Source organism: Gobius niger, assembly GCF_951799975.1.
Source record: "Gobius niger genome assembly, chromosome: 7".
In the NCBI taxonomy this organism is placed as follows: Eukaryota; Metazoa; Chordata; class Actinopteri; order Gobiiformes; family Gobiidae; genus Gobius; species Gobius niger.
This window is the reverse complement of record NC_136858.1, coordinates 24,855,503-24,872,781: the sequence shown is the minus strand read 5'-3', so window position 1 is coordinate 24,872,781 and position 17,279 is coordinate 24,855,503. Positions and strand designations below refer to the sequence as shown.

At 41.9% G+C, this 17,279-nt stretch overlaps 1 protein-coding gene across 17 annotated transcripts in view; it reads right to left on the bottom strand.

The window, feature by feature from the left end:
- LOC306965589 (neurexin-1a-like) overlaps positions 1 to 17,279 on the bottom strand; it is a 300,028-nt gene that overhangs the window by 171,731 nt on the left and 111,018 nt on the right. For all 17 annotated transcript variants that reach the window (XM_079560083.1, XM_079560089.1, XM_079560080.1 and 14 more), the window contains 2 exons: positions 10,205 to 10,588; positions 1,639 to 1,842 (listed from right to left, as the gene is read on the bottom strand). In XM_079560083.1, coding sequence (XP_079416209.1) covers positions 1,639 to 1,842; positions 10,205 to 10,588 — 588 coding nt within the window. The remainder of the gene's footprint in view (positions 1 to 1,638; positions 1,843 to 10,204; positions 10,589 to 17,279) is intronic.

The following is a 17,279-nucleotide window of genomic DNA, read 5'->3' as shown; positions in this document are numbered from 1 at the left end:
TATTTTTTTTATCCCAATGGTGTGCCGCAGATTTGGGCCAGTGCCAGAGAGAGCCAACTAGGAAGAGGTCTCTGTTGTGAAAGTCAATCTCGGAATTGATTTTACTTCATAAAAATGTCCTTGCACTAAACTGTAATAACTTGAATTTATTTAAATGCATGCTCAATCTGTTTTATAGATGAAGTGGTTTAAAAATGACAGGTCAACAGCCAATCGTGTGGCCACAGTAACAGCTCAGTGTTTGAAGTGTGGAGTTTGGAGGATTAAATGGAAGCTATTTTAAATTTTAAGGTGATTTTTACTTTTACTTTTTGAGTCGAGGGTTGAACTCTGAATGCAGGTTGTGGTTAGCATAACTGTGACTGCTCCACTTCACCCCTCTTTTGTTAGAAAGTGAGGGATTAGCTTAGATAGCACCTAATTGACCAAGGAAAATAAAGCAATGAAACAATAACTGATTGCTATCGATCCTTAAAACACAGAGAATCACCGAAGCGTTTGTTTTTTTCACTTCCCTGACCCATATCGACCCTCACCTCTCCCCATTTGGCTCTCGCTGTCGTGTGTTGTCAACCGCAGACGCAAAGTGGTCGCAGACAGCCAGAGACCAGCACAAGCCGTGCCTTGCAGGGAATGCTCTGCTTTTGACAAGATGATAGGCCAAGAGGGTATAAAGGACGAGCTCACAAACTCTCCAAAGTGTCAGAAAACATTACGTCGAAGAACAGACGAGGGTGTGCGTCTCGACAATAGGCGGCGCTGTTGTCTTCCTGGCTGGGCTGGCATCAAACACAGCCGGTCTAGTTGGTATGCACGGTTAAGCCGCAGCGCTTAGGAAGCCCATTTCTGTTTAGCCAGTGGAAAAGCGGAATAGATGGCTATCATTTGTGCGGCACTGCTCTGTTTGAGAGATATCAAACTTTTCTCAGGCATCATTGGATCCGTTCCAGAGCAAATAGCACACTTGGCGAACACTTGAACGACTGTGTGTCTTCTATATTGTCCTTGTATTGCCATAGGTATGAGGAGAATTATCCAGAACTAAGCTATACGAATGTTTAGCGCAATCATTTCGGTGGCGCGATCACTTGGAAACACAACATTGGAACTTGACGTCATGGCAGGGTACAGAGAATGAAGGCATTTTAATCTAGACGTGCACTCCCAGAAGGAGTTCAATGTGGTTTTCGCAGCCGGCGCCTGAATTTGCTTTCTCACAAAGAAACAGTTTGTAAAGTAAGACGAAAGACCCTGAACTGGAAATTCAAGGAAAGTTTCTTAATTCAGTTTGATGTATTTTGGAGCCGCCATTTCCCAGATTGCTATTATTATTGATTGGCGATTGCGCTACTGTAACAGATTTCGTAAAATAAAGAGATTTGTATCAAAGTATTGTGCACATGGGGTGATTTTGTTGACTATGACAGTGAGCATTCCCTGTTAGGACATTTAATTGTGTGCTCATCTGGTAGTAAGCGCAGAGAGCCGCAGACTCCGGGCATTGAAAGCATCTCTACAATCTCCTTCTACTCAAGAGACTGGGCTTAATCTTAAAGTGTACTGGCTCTAGCATTACCCAGTGTAGCTCTATGCAACTTTACTGCACTTGCTGGTGTACTTGTTTGTCCGAGGCGTTACCTAGGTTGACGGTGAGGCGCACTCGTCCGCTCTCCAGCTCCAGGCGCAGGGTGTCGGCAGATTCCCGGGACGTGGTGGCGATGAGGACCCCGTAAGCCCTCTGAGACCTGAACCGCAGGGACACGTCTTCGGCCTCCGTGTGCATGACCACAGGCAGCTGCACCTTCATGAACTTGCTGCCGTCGTAACTCAGGATGGTCGCCTCTGTGTAAAGAAAACGTTGAAATGTTGAGAATGATTTGAACATTTTAAACTTAAGTCAAAATATAAAGTAGGCCTGGTCGTAGTAGTAGAAAAAGAAGAAGATGAAACGTTATGTATATAGCACATTCCACAGATAAAATCACAAAAACAACAAGTATTACAGGAACAAATTGCATAGAAACAATCACAGCTATGTCTTCAGCTCTTTTTAAAAGAATCAACAGTGTTGGCCACATGCAGTAGTAGTAGTAGTAGTAGGCCTAGTACAGTAGCCTCGAGGCCTATCTTGATTGAACCAAGGTTTATATCTAAAAACATTCTGCAGTTTGCTTTTAGTACGCTTTGAGTTTCGGCCGATATCAGATATTAACCGACATCAGCTACATTCTTAAAAGTAGCTGCTGGGAGTGAAAAAGTTGGTCCTCTTTTCTCCAGTGTCAGATCAATAAAGTCATTTTTTTTTCTTGCAAACAAAATGTTTTCAACTAATAAACTATAATGCAAAACATTAAACAAGAATAACTGGACTTTTCTACACTAAATATATGACCGTCAATTTAGGCTATGAACAACTCACATATATTTATCTGATCATTACAATTACAACTTGTAATGACCAACTAATATGTTAGATCAGTTATTCTTCAACAGCGTTCCATTAACTAAAATACAAACACTTGGCCACTGACATAGTGACCAATCTTAGTTTCTGTCCCATCCTTGATTAGTTATTAGCCGTTAGCATTAGCATGATGCTGTTAGCTTTAGCATACAGTTGCTAACTGCAGAGATTTGCGCGACGATAAAAAAAAACATTTGGGGAGGTTAAAACTAACTCAGTGATTGAATTCTCCCGGTCCTTAGCTTCAAAATGACATACATACAGCACGTCCATATTCACTGAGGTTTAGTCGGTGAAATTGTGTTTTTAAGGTGGTGAGAGCCAAAACTGGATATGTTTCAGAATCAGATATTTGTAGCCGATACCCAATATCGTATTTTTCCGAGTAACGGCTCTGATATCCGATACCAGTATCAGATCGGTGCATCCCTAATCAAAATACAATCTTCATCACAGTGTTCTGCTGATTCAAGTGCTGATTATGAGGCTTGAGACATTAAACTGTATTACATCTGAAAGTGCAAATGATCCCTTGAAGATTAAGAACCACTGAGTTTTATCCATTACGGTATCTTCAGTCCTTTCTAATGCAGCAGTGCTTTTTTTTTTATCAATGAATTTAATTTATGACTTTTATTTACAGATCACAAGAAGCTCATTGTAAACGCACAAGTTTTGATCAGCTGCTGCCGCAACAGCATTAGCTGTGGCCCCAACAAACCCAGAAGCCATAACTAAATTTCCAGCCGGTCCACTCAGTCCATTTGTCGAGTTGATTCAATTGCCGGCTTCACACAGGAAAGCTGCAGTCTTTTAGCAATGTTTCAAGATGTTCTGCTCCAAGAACTGATACCCGGGCCCGCCTGATTGTGTTACAACAACAGAAACAATCAAAAAGGCATTAAAAAGGCTAACGCATCCAACAATTAGGCAGCTAGAATTACATCGACAGAGCGATAAATCCCTAGGTCAAACACACTGAGGACAAATCTTAGAGAGGAGAGACAGAGAATAGAAGCAGATTCCAGGGTGAAAAAACGCAATCATGACAAACTATTTAGTGGACGAATAGTCACTTTATCAAACCATTATCGATGAACTGTTATAAGCTATTTTTCCTTAAAAGTGAATCTGTTTTCTATTCTATCTTTCCATATAGCATTCTCATTTAAATTATTAACCAAGTAATTATGAATATCGCTGAGGTAAATATTACACATTACGATCATCTTTAGTGCCGAGTAAAATAGCAACAGAATTCTCAAGGCTTGTGGACCTTGAACGTTAAGCTTCTGTCGAGAGCAGCTGCATTTACTCAAACCATTAGGCCTCTGTCTGGAGAAATGTTTGTAGGGAGACTGTTTAACACCAACGGGAGGCTATAAACGCATTTCTGCCGGTGTAACCAAAGCATGACCCAATAACAAACCCATTAAAGTGGCTGCAGTGCTGAGACAGATAGGGGCTCCGTTAAGAAAAGGCTGAGATAGGACTGGGACCATAGTGCACACACCGCACACCTCATCACCACCGTTCCCATCCATCCCCCGGGACCGCTCCGTCACATCCCTCACCAAATCCAATTCACAGCACCACGCCCTCCTGGGGTACACTGCCGATGACAAGCCCAAGTGACAAACAGGCCCTTGCTGCTAAAACGTCTGCTTCCTGCCAGGCTCCAAAAGCAATGAGGTGCTTTTGGAGAGTTATAACACGTGCTGGGGGGAAAAGGAAGGGAGACCATGTGGTACAAGACGCACAATGCCATGTCTGGGTGTAAAAATCAACCAACCCGATGGATCCAATACAAAACACAAGCAAACCAACTCAAATCAAAAGAACAAACAGGCTTCACTTTTCAAAACGCTCAAAGTTTAACATTGCATCCATCCATCTTCTTCGGATTTTCTGGGGTTGGATTACGGAGTCCCAAACTTCCTATGCACACACTCTTCCTTTAGCTCTTACAGAGGGATCTGGAGGCCTTCCGGGGCCAGCTGAGAGGCGCAGTCCCAGCAGCGTGTCCTCGGTCTTCCCTGGGGCCTCCTCCCAATGGGATATGCCTGGAAAACCTCCAGAATATACAAGTTTCTCCCCATATTTATTATCTCTAGGTGATGAATTAAGAGTAAGATTGAATTTATGACTGAATGTTTGGCTCTCTTAGTGGGTTGGCGTCAGCAGTTGCCAATTCGTTTCCAGAGGTGCCCTGTGTGCTACCCCCGGCTGCCCCGCAGACATGCTCCAATCCAGTTCAAAAATCCTTAATGGACAGTAAAAGTGTGTTGCCATACTATCATCCCAGTTGCATGTTTTACCAGCAGTTTTTTTTTTTTTTACGTTTTTCAAAATCAAGCTTTAAAGGTGCACTATGTAACTTTATATAGTCTATAAAAAGACTTGATATTTGCGTGTATTTGAGCTTTTAGTGAGTCGGTAGCTTTATGGGTGCAGCATGGCACCTTTGCTTTCCCTCACAGCGGCCTTTATCATGCTCCAGAATCAATTGTTTTTGGGCACATTTCTGGTATGAACCCCTAAAAACAGTTGATCCTGGATAATAGAGGCCTCTGTGAGGGAAAACAAAGGTGCCTTGTTGCACCCATAACGGCACCGAGTCATTAAATGGTTTAATGTGCGCAAATATTCGGATTCTTTTTTTCACCTAAAAAGTTGCATTGTGCAGCTTTAAAAGTCTCATTGTCATGTAACCTTTAAAAGACATGCTAAATTGTCAGCGTTAAATTGGTGACAGTTTCTAGGTAATTTTTTAATTTTATTTACACTTTACACATTCAGTCAACCGCTCTTTAAGCCTACTTAACAAAGTTGTAAAAATCTATACTCCTTGCCAAAGCATGAAAAGAGAAATGTGGCATTTCATCAAATAAGTCCCTTTTGCTAAAAATGATGATCGCTCCCATAAGCAGGAACTGTCCAAATGAATAAGGAAATATACCGAGTGGCAGGAGATGAAATCATTATCTAATGAAGAACTGTCACAAATCCTATCCTGCAGCCCCAGTCACTTCAATAGACCGTTCAATTCATCTAAATAAATTGAAAGCACTACAGGTGTGGATCTTTTCAATCACTGTAATAGCTCTGACTATAATGTGGATTTGAGAAGGCCTTAAACATTTCAGAGCACTAATCTTTCTATGACTTTCTTATTATGACATGCATAATGATGTATTGTATTTAAGTTATTAATATTTAAATGATAAGCTAGAGAGATGTTGGACCATTTCTTGTCACCCAATTGCAAAATTATACAACAATAATAGAATGGCATCATTTGTGAGATAAGCTCAAAAAGTTTCTCAAAGTGGAGTGAATGAAAATAGGCGCTATGGGAAACTTGTCATCTCAGGCTTATAAAGTGCAATACAAGAGTAAAGCCATTACATTCATTCGCTCTTCATAGTCGGTCGTGATCATCTACTTATGCAGTCACAGCTGCCCTGGGGATGACAGGTGGAAATATTTCGACTAACCTGCGCCGATTGTCTCTCAAACTAATCCCTCACTCACCCACTCGCCACATTTATATTTATGAGACAACCACCTGAGCCACTGTAAACCAAAGCCATACTGATGCTCATGTAATTTTAATGGTTATTGTCAAAAATATGCCCAGGAGAGATTCTGATAATATGGTAGAAAGTACCAGATACATGCATTTACCGCTGTTGAATAAGCAAACAAGAGCCAAGGTCTCAGGTAAGGAATGTGTATTGAGAGTAGCTCACATAGCTGGGTTGCTAACAAGAGAACTAATGGCTCACAATCCCCCCATTCTCCCTGAGGTAGACTGCAGAGGTAGAGAGAGCTGTCAGAAGCATGTCACAGCACCGCAATGTTCTTCTGCAGCAGCGGGGGACCGGGCGCAATCCCATCCACAAATCACCACAACTGCCAAAGCTTTTTTTTTTTTTGTATACAAAATATATGTTCGACATCCATTATGAACAAAAATAAACACTGGAGAGGAATAAAAAAAAAAAAAATACAATTCAAAGCTATCTCTTCCTTCAAAATACACTTCCCCAGTAGTTAAATGTGTGACAACAAGCTGCCAAGTGAATAGAAATGTGGAGTGCAGGGAGAAAAGAAGCACATATATCTTCATCCCAGTCCAACTATGCCTTTCTCCAGCTTCGAGGGTGTCTTATCAGAGCGGGGGAACTTCATTATAGATATGAGAGCGAATGAGAGTAAAGCCTCAAAGTGGATCAGCCAATCTGACAGAGGAGAGGAGCTGCCAGGACTGTCAGAGAGGAGCCCGGTATTCTCTACACATGTCAGAATGGTATACTATGATCGCTCCAGTCTTTGCACAGAGTCAGTCAACCTAAGAGGAGTCTACCTATTTAAAATGATTAATAACTGCTGCTTTAATATTTATGATCCTGTAAATTACCAATACTCATGACTAAAGTGTATAATGTTACTCAATACGGTCCTGGATCTTACGGAATGCTTACTATGCAAACTGTATGAAATGTGTTTACTATACTGAAACCATACAATATGCATAATGGTTTGCCCAAGTCTAATACTCCTACAGTTTTCCCTCTCAACAAACTTGCCATTTGTGTAAAGTGCTGCAGGCAGTGAGACAACCACTTCTCTGGAATCTGTGAATATATTTACGAATAGACAATGGAAATGCAGCATGTACAGGCCAGGCTCTTATTGTTTAATGTGAAAATGATTTCTCTTTGTGGCAAAGTTATGTATAGCAACGGAGGTTTAGACACATCCATGCAAACAAAGCGATAGCAAATAATCACACACGACACAAGCAAATATTGTGCTTTCGTATGGCTCCTGCGCAATGATAGATGACTATGCTCTCAAGTCCCAAATCACAGTAAATGTTCAAATGCACAGAACGTAAGCCGTTTCTTATATTTGCATGTTGACTCTGTACTATGTGTCTTCCCGTTTCATGTAAACCTGGTTTTCATGAAGGTATTTTGGGGAATCTACTATCCAGTTAATACGACAAGATAATGTGTTCCACAACTTGTCACGAGTGCACCCCTCAAAACAGACGACTTGTATCACAATAAAATGACAGTTATACCATTTATAGCGTGACATTAAGGATGATCATATTAAGATTGAGAAGGACATATCTCATTTACTACGTTATTGAACTGTGCATTGATCTCAGCGCCGGTCATTTCTCTTTCTATATGACTCAAGTGGAGAAATGCAGGTGGTGTCGACGCTGCATCCGTCATCTCTCATTAGGAAACATGTGCGTGCGTCTGTACCTACACTCACCATCTGCAGCCACACCGCACCGCTAATATTTGGGCTAATTAACAACCACGAGAACAATGAAGGGGAAGACATTTGGGATGCAGAGGGGAAAATTTGCTTTGTCTGCTTAATTAAAATCTCTTAAAATAGGACATTACAGCGTTTCCTACCCCTCCTCCGCCCCCCAGTGCTTGTCCTCCTCCGCCATATGCAGTAACTGTATTTTGCCACCGGGTGGTACACCATGCATGGATAAGTGAGGGCTGGGGTAATTCTTTTGACAGCTCCTCAGCCTGCTGTTGCCTGCATCTTCCTACCAGTGCATAGACAATCCGGAGACATTCAAACAGCTGGAAGAGAGCCATGACCAGCACTCCAGTATGAGTGGAGACCATGCCAGTCTCTACACAGCGAGGACTCTTAAGGGACAGGGGGAGGAGGACAGAGGAAGCAGGCTGGAGGGGTGGGAAGCGTTCATTCCTCCCAAAAAAATATTCAGCATTTCATTCTTGTATTTGGACAGACCCAGATACATCTGCTCTGCTTTTGTTTGCACATAGTGGGTCAAATAATTATCTTTTTGAAGTATTTGTATTTGCTGCCCACACATCCTCCCTCATTTCCTGCTGCAATTGATTTGCACATGTGCAAAATCAAAGTAATATTCAACATTTTGGATTGAAAAAAAAAAATCACATTCACACTAATTGAATGTAACAAGAAAAAAACGGCAAGTAATGGGAGGCAGTTAGTCAGAGTTAGTCTTGCTGCTGCTTAAGGTGGGGAGTCGATAAGTATTCCATGTTTTTCCTATACAGTACTTGATTTATGCAATCTGGTGAATCAAAAATGCATTCTTAACATAATCAGATGAGGTTGGTTTTGCTACCATCTAAACTCGGGGTTCCCAAACCCTGGATTCACTGTAAAAGTTATTGCCTCTTATACCTCTGTTTAACTACAAGTTAATAACCTGTAGTTAAATAGGGTATTTTGATATTGGACTGGATATCAAATGTACATCCTGTTTTGCACTAAAAATAGTGGCTTTGTTAAGATTTATCTTGAGTCATCTCGGAACTCTCGCTCAGGGCCTCGCAACCCCCTGGGGGGTACCGACCCCCACTTTTGGAAACCCTGTTCCAAACTAGTGGATTTCAGCTGGTGGGTCTCAGAACCATTTTCGGATGCTTTTTTTTTCAATATTTATCTAAGGAAGAATCCTACTGCTGAGTTGTTTTGATCATGATTTAAATGTGTTTAATGCTTAAATCAACACAATCAATCTAATGCTGAAATCCTCATGTACAAATGTATTTCTTATTTGGGTTTCAGCTTGTCATCCGAAGGTGACGGTGGCTTCCGACGCCACACAAATTGAGAACCACTGCTCTGAACCAAACAGAAATAGACATCAGAAAACAAATAAAGACATGTATGAACCATTTGGCCATATCCTTTCAAATGGTAAGCAGCCAGTTGTGTGGGTTGGATTACATTTCAGATGGAGATGTTTTTTCACATTGAGAATGCACCACCGTCTCTTCTATACTGCACAAGGCTGTGATAATGGTGTCACGGGCTCGGGCTCTTTTTGACATTTTCCTTGATTATGCATATGTTAACTGTTCCCACTTCGTCATCGCTGCTGCTGCTGCTCCTCTGGGATTTCGTCAGACAAAGTCACACAGTTCAGGAATGTAAGAGGGTCACCGCTTGAATAAGATTGAGCGCAAATTAAATTTACATTCTGTATAAGGGCATTGTATAAATAGTAAGTGTGTTATCAGTCATGGAGGCACATTTTCCTGAAAAGTAATACGCTCTAAAATAAGGTAGGACTATTTGCTTAAAAATCAAATTAGCTTGGTAACTTAGGAGGACATGCAGCAGTCGTCTTTGGTTACAGTTTTGGGATAAGTTAGTAAATGGGGCTCATAGCATAATAACACCTATCGAGAAATGAAATGAAGCTGTATGATGAAGACATACATGTATAGATCTATTCCTAAAGCCATAAGAGTCAGAAAGAGTAGCCTGAGTTCTCCCATTAGCTGGAGTGTGTCTGAGTGAGGGATCTGTATTCTGGAGCAGCTCTGGTCATGACTGAGTGGTTTGATGAGGCTAATGGTTAGCAGAAGACAGCCAATTTACAGCCCAGAGTGTGAGGTGTACGTGACCAGCCCCTTCTCAGCAAGGCATCAGTCACCTGCCACTCACCAGGCTTCACACCAGCACACTGAGGGCATTCTGAGGAAAGTGCTGGAGCATCGCAATAACTTTTGTTTGGATGCATAAATCGAGCAATGGAATCGTTTATATCAATTATGCGACACATTTTATTGTCATTAGTACATAAGCGCTAACAACTGAAAGTAGCTAGCAACGTTTTTGTGTTATTTATCAGGTTTATCAAAAACATGCATTAACATTTCCCTTTTTAATTTGAATGCACCAGCAGCCTACCTCTTTCACAGGAGCGCCCGAGGTACCCGGTCCCGGAGCAGTCGCACACATAGCGGTTCCAGCCTTCTCTGCAGATGCCGTTGTTCTGGCAGGGGTTGCTCAGGCACTGTTTCGGGGGTTCCTTTGAGCACGACGGTTTGACCCCTGTGGCCTTCTGTACCTCAGCCAGGCGGCGAATATCCTTACTCTGCCCGTCGATGAACAGGTCCCGTATACAGCCCACGTATCCGTAGTTCAAAAGGGCAGTCCACACCTCAGTAGGAAACACCAGCCCCATTTTGTTCTCAGGTAGGCCTCCCAGGTACAGGTTGTCATCTAAGTCCAGAATCTCGCTCTCTCCAGGGGCAGTGTAGGCCGTGCGCAGCGTGTTGATGGAGATGGTACCTAAATAAAGACAAATAATTATTTTAACACTTTTGGTTAGCAGGCATTAGACTTTCTTTTACACTTGAGTATAACTGCAAAAGGTTTCAAAAAGTATTCTTCTTCAATAGATGTAAAGCTCTTGTGGCCTCACAGCACAGACACACTGTTTTTATGCAGTGGAGTTGGATACAACTTATATCTCAAATCTGATTGCCTTTCACACCAAGTATGGTGTGAATGAATAATGCACAAAATTATAAAGCGTCTTTGAGTGTCTGGAAAAGCGCTATATAAGACTAATGCATTATTATTATAATGCATTTCCCTTACCACTAAAAATATGCACAATAGTTTTCCCCTGAGGTGAAAAAAAATATTATTAATATAATAATAATATAATTAATGGTATATTATATTATATTATATTATATTATATTATGAATCCAATTGAATTTTTTATGCACAGTATATTTAGATCAATTTAAAATAGAGGCCACAGATTTAAGGTTTCATCATAGCTCAACAAATAAATGGATTTACATGCATTATGATACAATCATTATGTGCATATCATGAATACAGCAAGAGACACTGTTTTGTGACTCCCTGAACAATATGAATGAACACCTTATTCTGAGCATGAACTTATGAGAAGCTTATAGAGTTTAATGTGTCGTGTAAATGCCCACAGTGCGTCATATGACCTCTAATCCTTTACTCTGGATAAATATAAACATTACATGTCACAAAGAGCACAACAAGCCGAGCAGGATCATTACACACAGCTGATGAAGAAATGAGCCTAATTAGTGTTATCCATCCTGACAGAGGCAGGGTTTTCTTACTTTGCAATGACTGATGAGTGTTGATACCATGCATTAATCACAGCACAGCCAGTCTATTACCAGCCTAATCTGGTATCCCTTTGAGTGTCCTTTCCATTTTCCACCCATTCCCATAATAAATCTCCTTTATCTATAAGGCACTGGTCATAAAAGAGGAAAGAGGAGGAAAGGAAAAATCAGTACCCCTCCATCACAATCATTTCAGCCCACGAATGAACCAACAGGAAAGGAAAAAAAAAAGTAGCCATCCTTCTGAACTTGATTAACGGACTGCAGCCTTCTGTTTTTCCTCTCTGACACATAAACCTGCGATGAAAGTTGGTGTGTTGGCCCTCCATGATTTATCACCCTCATTCAGGTTTAATTCTCGATCTGGAGTGTGGTAAACAACAGTGGACATGACTGGACTGTAGAGCAGGCTTAGGGAAGGCCATACTCTGGGCATGAGACCAGGTGATTCATTTGTATATGGATCTGTTACTCTCTCTGTCTGCACGGTGGCGGCGGTGGCGGCGGTGGCGGCGGCGGCCATTGCGGCTCTTTAATTAATGGTCGCAGTGTCCTCATTCAGTGATCCATTTTCTCCCGGTGGTGAGGACGCACACGCGGGGAGTCAGACAGAAGGGCAAAGGTGCCCCGAAATGAAACGGCCATAAATACTTCAGCTATAATGATTTGCATTTTGAGTGGCAGGTCCATGCTGTGGCAGATACGGACACACGCTATTAGCCGACTACCCAGGCTGGAGAACGGGCGCCGTCTGTGTGTGCGCCGCGCCATTTGAGCGGGTTTGAAAAATATCATGGTAAATGACAAAAACTGAAATTTGCGGAAAATAAAAAAGAATATCATGTGTCGAATGCTTACTATCTCTATCGCATTAAGGATAATCCGCTCAGCAACAATTACTCATTTGATTATGTCCTTTGGCAAACCATTTAATCCGCAATGTTCGCAGCAGTGTATAAGAATGATTGTGACAGGAAGACAATTATCAAGCACCGTGCGTCGGATTTGCTTCGACTATATATTGTCACACACAATGAAGAAGATTGTTTGCTTGCTGTACTGTAAGGAGGCAACATATGAGCCCGGTCTAACATATGTCACCTTCATGTTTGTGAATGGAGGGGGGTTAAGGGCTGGGTCGACGGAGACTAACAGAACCATCTCTCAGCTCCTTTTCTGTGGGTTCTGTCTCCGGGCATCTGCTCCCGCACTTTCCTTCGGCCACCACTTGCCCCCAGGCCCCCTCTCTCCGCCGCTCTCTCCTCTCACTTCCCCTCTCCTCCTCAGGCTGCAGCTGCTGTGACTTCCACCGCTCTGCGCACTTGGCAGGGCCCACCCGTCACGCGGCCAGAACAGCTCCCTTCAGGTTAGGGCTAACGAGCACACTACATCAAACTCATTAGCGGCCAAAGTTTTCTTGGAGCAGAGCAGGTGCCCGGCCGAAGCATCAAAAACAGTCAGACGGTTCACCCCCCAGATAAATGTATAGGATTTAGTGTGGATTTCGAGATCGATTGCACACAAGGGAAAGGCGTGTGGGTAAACAAGAAAGCAACGTGTATTTAAACTTATGTGAGGAAAACGTGGCATGGTGAATTCATTCTTATGTACTGACTAAAGTGAGAAAAAAGAAATGACAACATAATTCAAGCTTGAACTTGATTTTTTCACTTTTTTTTGGAAATTATTAACCTTACCTTAAAGCAGTACTAAGTAACTCTTCCCCCTAGAGGCCATAAGCGCAACTGCAGGTGTAGTAGCAAGTTACGATTTTTTAACTTATTAATTGCCTTGGAGAGTAAATACTACGCTGACAAGAAAGGCGAAGGGACAGAGGGTTACTGTGAATCCAATTATACAATGGAAATATTTTTTTTCACTCAAACTTGGCTGTAAATACCGTTTAAAGTGACGTTAGCCCGCATCTAGCTTTGCCCGTTAGCCTGTTAGCTTCTTCTTCGTGATTCCATTAGTGTGTATTGCTTTCTCCGCACCGGTGGCAGTCAAGTTGCAAACATGGTTTTCTGGCCAGAGACACCAGGGGGAGATGAAAGACCCTCCAATCATCCCATAAACACTTGTATTACCCCCACAGGGACTACGAAAAGGATTTATTAAGGTAAACACGTTACTTAGTACTGCTTTAAAGGGATTATACAGTATTTGTATTTTCCTCCCCCTACATGTTCCAGCCATGTCCTAAAGTGTAGAATGAGCCCAGACCTGTTCACCACAACTGCCTTTAAAATACTGCCCTGTCACTCAAAAAAGTTGTGACTTCGGGTCCGAAGTGCCGTCATGAACGAGCTTAAGATAGAAGCTGCAGTTACACGTATGACCTGCGGTGGCAGTAGTGAGTATAACAACTACCAACTTGCATCTAGCCCCTTGAACCGAGTGCACTTTCTCCAGTTTGGCTTCATCAAAAGCTTCATTCAAAAGCTTATTGACTGGAGTGTACAGCCTGTAGGCCAGGGTAATGCCACATTTGAAAGCTAAGGCCTACAAAACTCGTCCTAACTTTTTCGTTACGTGTTTGTCACTATTGTGTTGCTCTTTAGTCACTTTTTTTTATTGCTTTTCTGGCATATTTTCATCCATCTTTTGTTGATTTTTCATCACTTTTTTCTTCACGTTTTTTGCGTTTTCCTCAGGCTTGTGTCACATTTTTATCCTTGATTCTGAAGCTTTTTCTCCAAGAAGCTTTTAGATTTGGGTAATGCCAAACTGGAGAAAATGTTAAGGGAAAAGGGTATAAACTTCCCACATAATTTACATAAAAAGCAGTAGTTGCACTAGTTATGTTGAAAACAAAGAACTGAAATGGCCAGATCAGTGGTTGCTAGTGTGTTTGTCCAAAGCCTTATGAAGAACATGGTGGTTTAAATAAAAAATATCAAAGAAATCTGAGCCACGAACCACCCCATTCAAAACAACGTGACAACACATTTTTGATGCAATCGCATTTATGTATCCTCAAGTGCACTTGAGTCATGCACATGTCCACAGATGAGGTAAGTCGGGGGTAAACATGTTGTGTCTGTGGTGATGCCGGTGCAGGAGAAGGATGTCAGAGCGTCTGTTTGGAGCGCTCTGTTCACTTGTCACAGCAGCTGTACAAACACAGTCAGTCTACGTTAAGTCAGGAGGCACTACACAACCTCATGGGATGTGTGCCATCACCAGATGAACCGTCATGGAGTGCATAGAAGCAGACATCTTTAGCCGCTCGTAAATACTACATGAGTGGAAGAAAATAGAAAACTTAGTAGTCCAATTCTTGTTGTCTTGTGAAATGTCTGTATTCAGTTTGGAGGGGGCGGGGCAGCGGACCACAGAGTTTAGCCTGTAGACTGTATGAAGTTTGGGAGGACTTAATATCACAGCGCACTGACGTTTTACATGAAGAGGAAGAGCTCATGTTGAATGCTCTCTCACTCCTGATCTGACGGGGCTAAAAGTACGTCATCCACCGGGAAAACCCCAAGGGCCAGTCCAGCTCTGAGTGAGTGAGGACAGCACTGTGACGGTGAGTTAGGCCTGTCACGATAACAAATTTGAAGTTCGGTATATTGCGGCAGGAAAGTATCGCGATAAACGATATTTTGGACTCTAACGATACTAGATACTGTCAACTCTCAGGCATAAAAATGACAGTAAACCTTTGCTCTTAAAGTGCATCATCACACAAGCTGCAAAAAACATGAAATATAATGTAACTCAATTGGCTTCAGTTAAAAAATCAACGTTTTACAAAGAAAAAATAGCGGGGATATGCAAATAAATGTACAGACGATTAACATTGAGCCCAAAAATGTATCGTTTATAGGTTTGTCATTGAAGGATAAGTCGATATACAGTGAGTTTTCTTATTGTTTTCTGAAATCGTAAACATGTTTTGAGACTTGGAGACTCCTACTCGGCAAACAGTCTCGAGTGTCTGCAGGTTTAGATTGCAAATCTTACAAATGTTACAAAAAGTTATACGACAAAATATCAAGCCTGACTTCAGTAAGGTAAAAACACTGAATAAAGCATGATACCTTACTCGATATAGAAAATCCATTACACAACAGATTTAACACTGTACGAAATAGGCGTGCGCTAACTTCTCCACACACTGTGCATGAGATAAAGTGAAACACTACATCAACATTATAAAAGTAGGTGCCTAATGACTCAGCACTCTGTCTAACAGCATGTCTGCCTCTCTCTCACTTTATCAACACAGCTGCAGGTGGGGGTCCACTGACAGCTCAGATCTTTTTGCACACTTCCATCAGCAGCAGCAGCATGATGTCCCCTAACCCTCTCTCACTCTCCCCAAACATGTTAGACAGCGGATTACCACAATCCAGTTAGAACGATACGGCCAAATCTCTGCGTGATTGGATTCTCCCAGGACCAGAGGAGGTAGAGCGGGGTGTGTGGGTTTGGTGTGTTTGTGTTAACACCGGGCTCGAGTGGTGGTATGTGCGAGCTCGCAGGAAGTGTGCAGTGAGTGACCCAGGGCACCGTCAGCGTACGGCTGCACTTAAAAGCAGAGTGTCTCTTCGCGTCTCTAATGCATCGGGGTAAAGGCACGCCGTCTGTCTGAGAGCAACACTCCATTTAACGGAAGGCCTCTATATATGCGCATGAGCAGGCTAACGTAAACAGCCAATAGATCACAACACTATGTTTGTGCCGGGTGTTGATAATTAACAATGAACAAAGTTTTGTTGCCATGTGGTGTGTTTTTTCAATCTGGTTTAGCCCGATTTCAAGTGCAGTGAAAAGTTAGAGAACCACACGTCAATATGTTTCAATCTTTTTTGTCATTCAGAATAAGCTTTTAAAAATGAAAGAAAGAAAGGCACAATACAATTACATGAAGCTTTGATAAACTATTCTTTTCCCCATCCCTCGTGGGGAAGTCATCACTTTAGGCAGCCTTTCCGGCCCTTTCTGCTGCGCTCCAGTGTGTAATATGAGTAATATCATCATGTCTCGACTTGAGAGAAGGAAAAAGTTCTCCTGAAATGTCATTAGTGCAGAGCTCAGCACGGAGCGGGTGCAGTAACTGTCTCAGTCCGGGCTGAGACCACCTCCTGTTTCCATGGTAACGCAGACAGTGAGAACAGCTGAAGATGTGCTTGGCCTTTATGTGTGTGAGGGGGTGGATCACTGATAATGAACATGATCTAATCCAGCGAGACAATGTTTTGGAAGTGTCATATTGAAGCTGGAGAGATAAGTGGCCTTTTAACATTTCATAAAAAAACATTTGGAACATTGGTAACGATTGTAATCATGAAATGTTTGTTGGGCAGTTCCAAAAGGGTAACAACAACTTTGAGTGATCACTGCAACTTCCTAAATCGATTATCTTCAATTGAAAGGTGCACTAACAAGACCAAACCTTAACTATTGAGAAATATCTCTAAATTCAGTTTTTATCACTAAATGTAGATCCTTACATTTTGCTTTCCTAAACCCAAAATTGAAACCCAAATATAATGCAATATGTAATAAAGTTATTGAATGCCATTTGCGTTCGTCATTGACAATTGAAGGAATAATACTTACTTTTCCGCTAATCATCATATTCATTTTGCAATAATAAATAAAAAAAAAGATTGTCTATCACTCAGTTAGACTGGGTGTTCCCATCAGGCTTTGGGGGAAATGAAACAGTTAATGTAATTTCCACCTCCTGTGATGGAGTGGAAAAATTGGTCAGGGGTATATCTAATTTGCAGCATGACATTGCAAGGCCTTGGCTACAAGCATACACTAACAAATTGCTGCTTAGATAAGCAAATCAACTGGGACCAAAGCAATAAAACCTGGGGCTTAGAGGACACTGAGGAGAG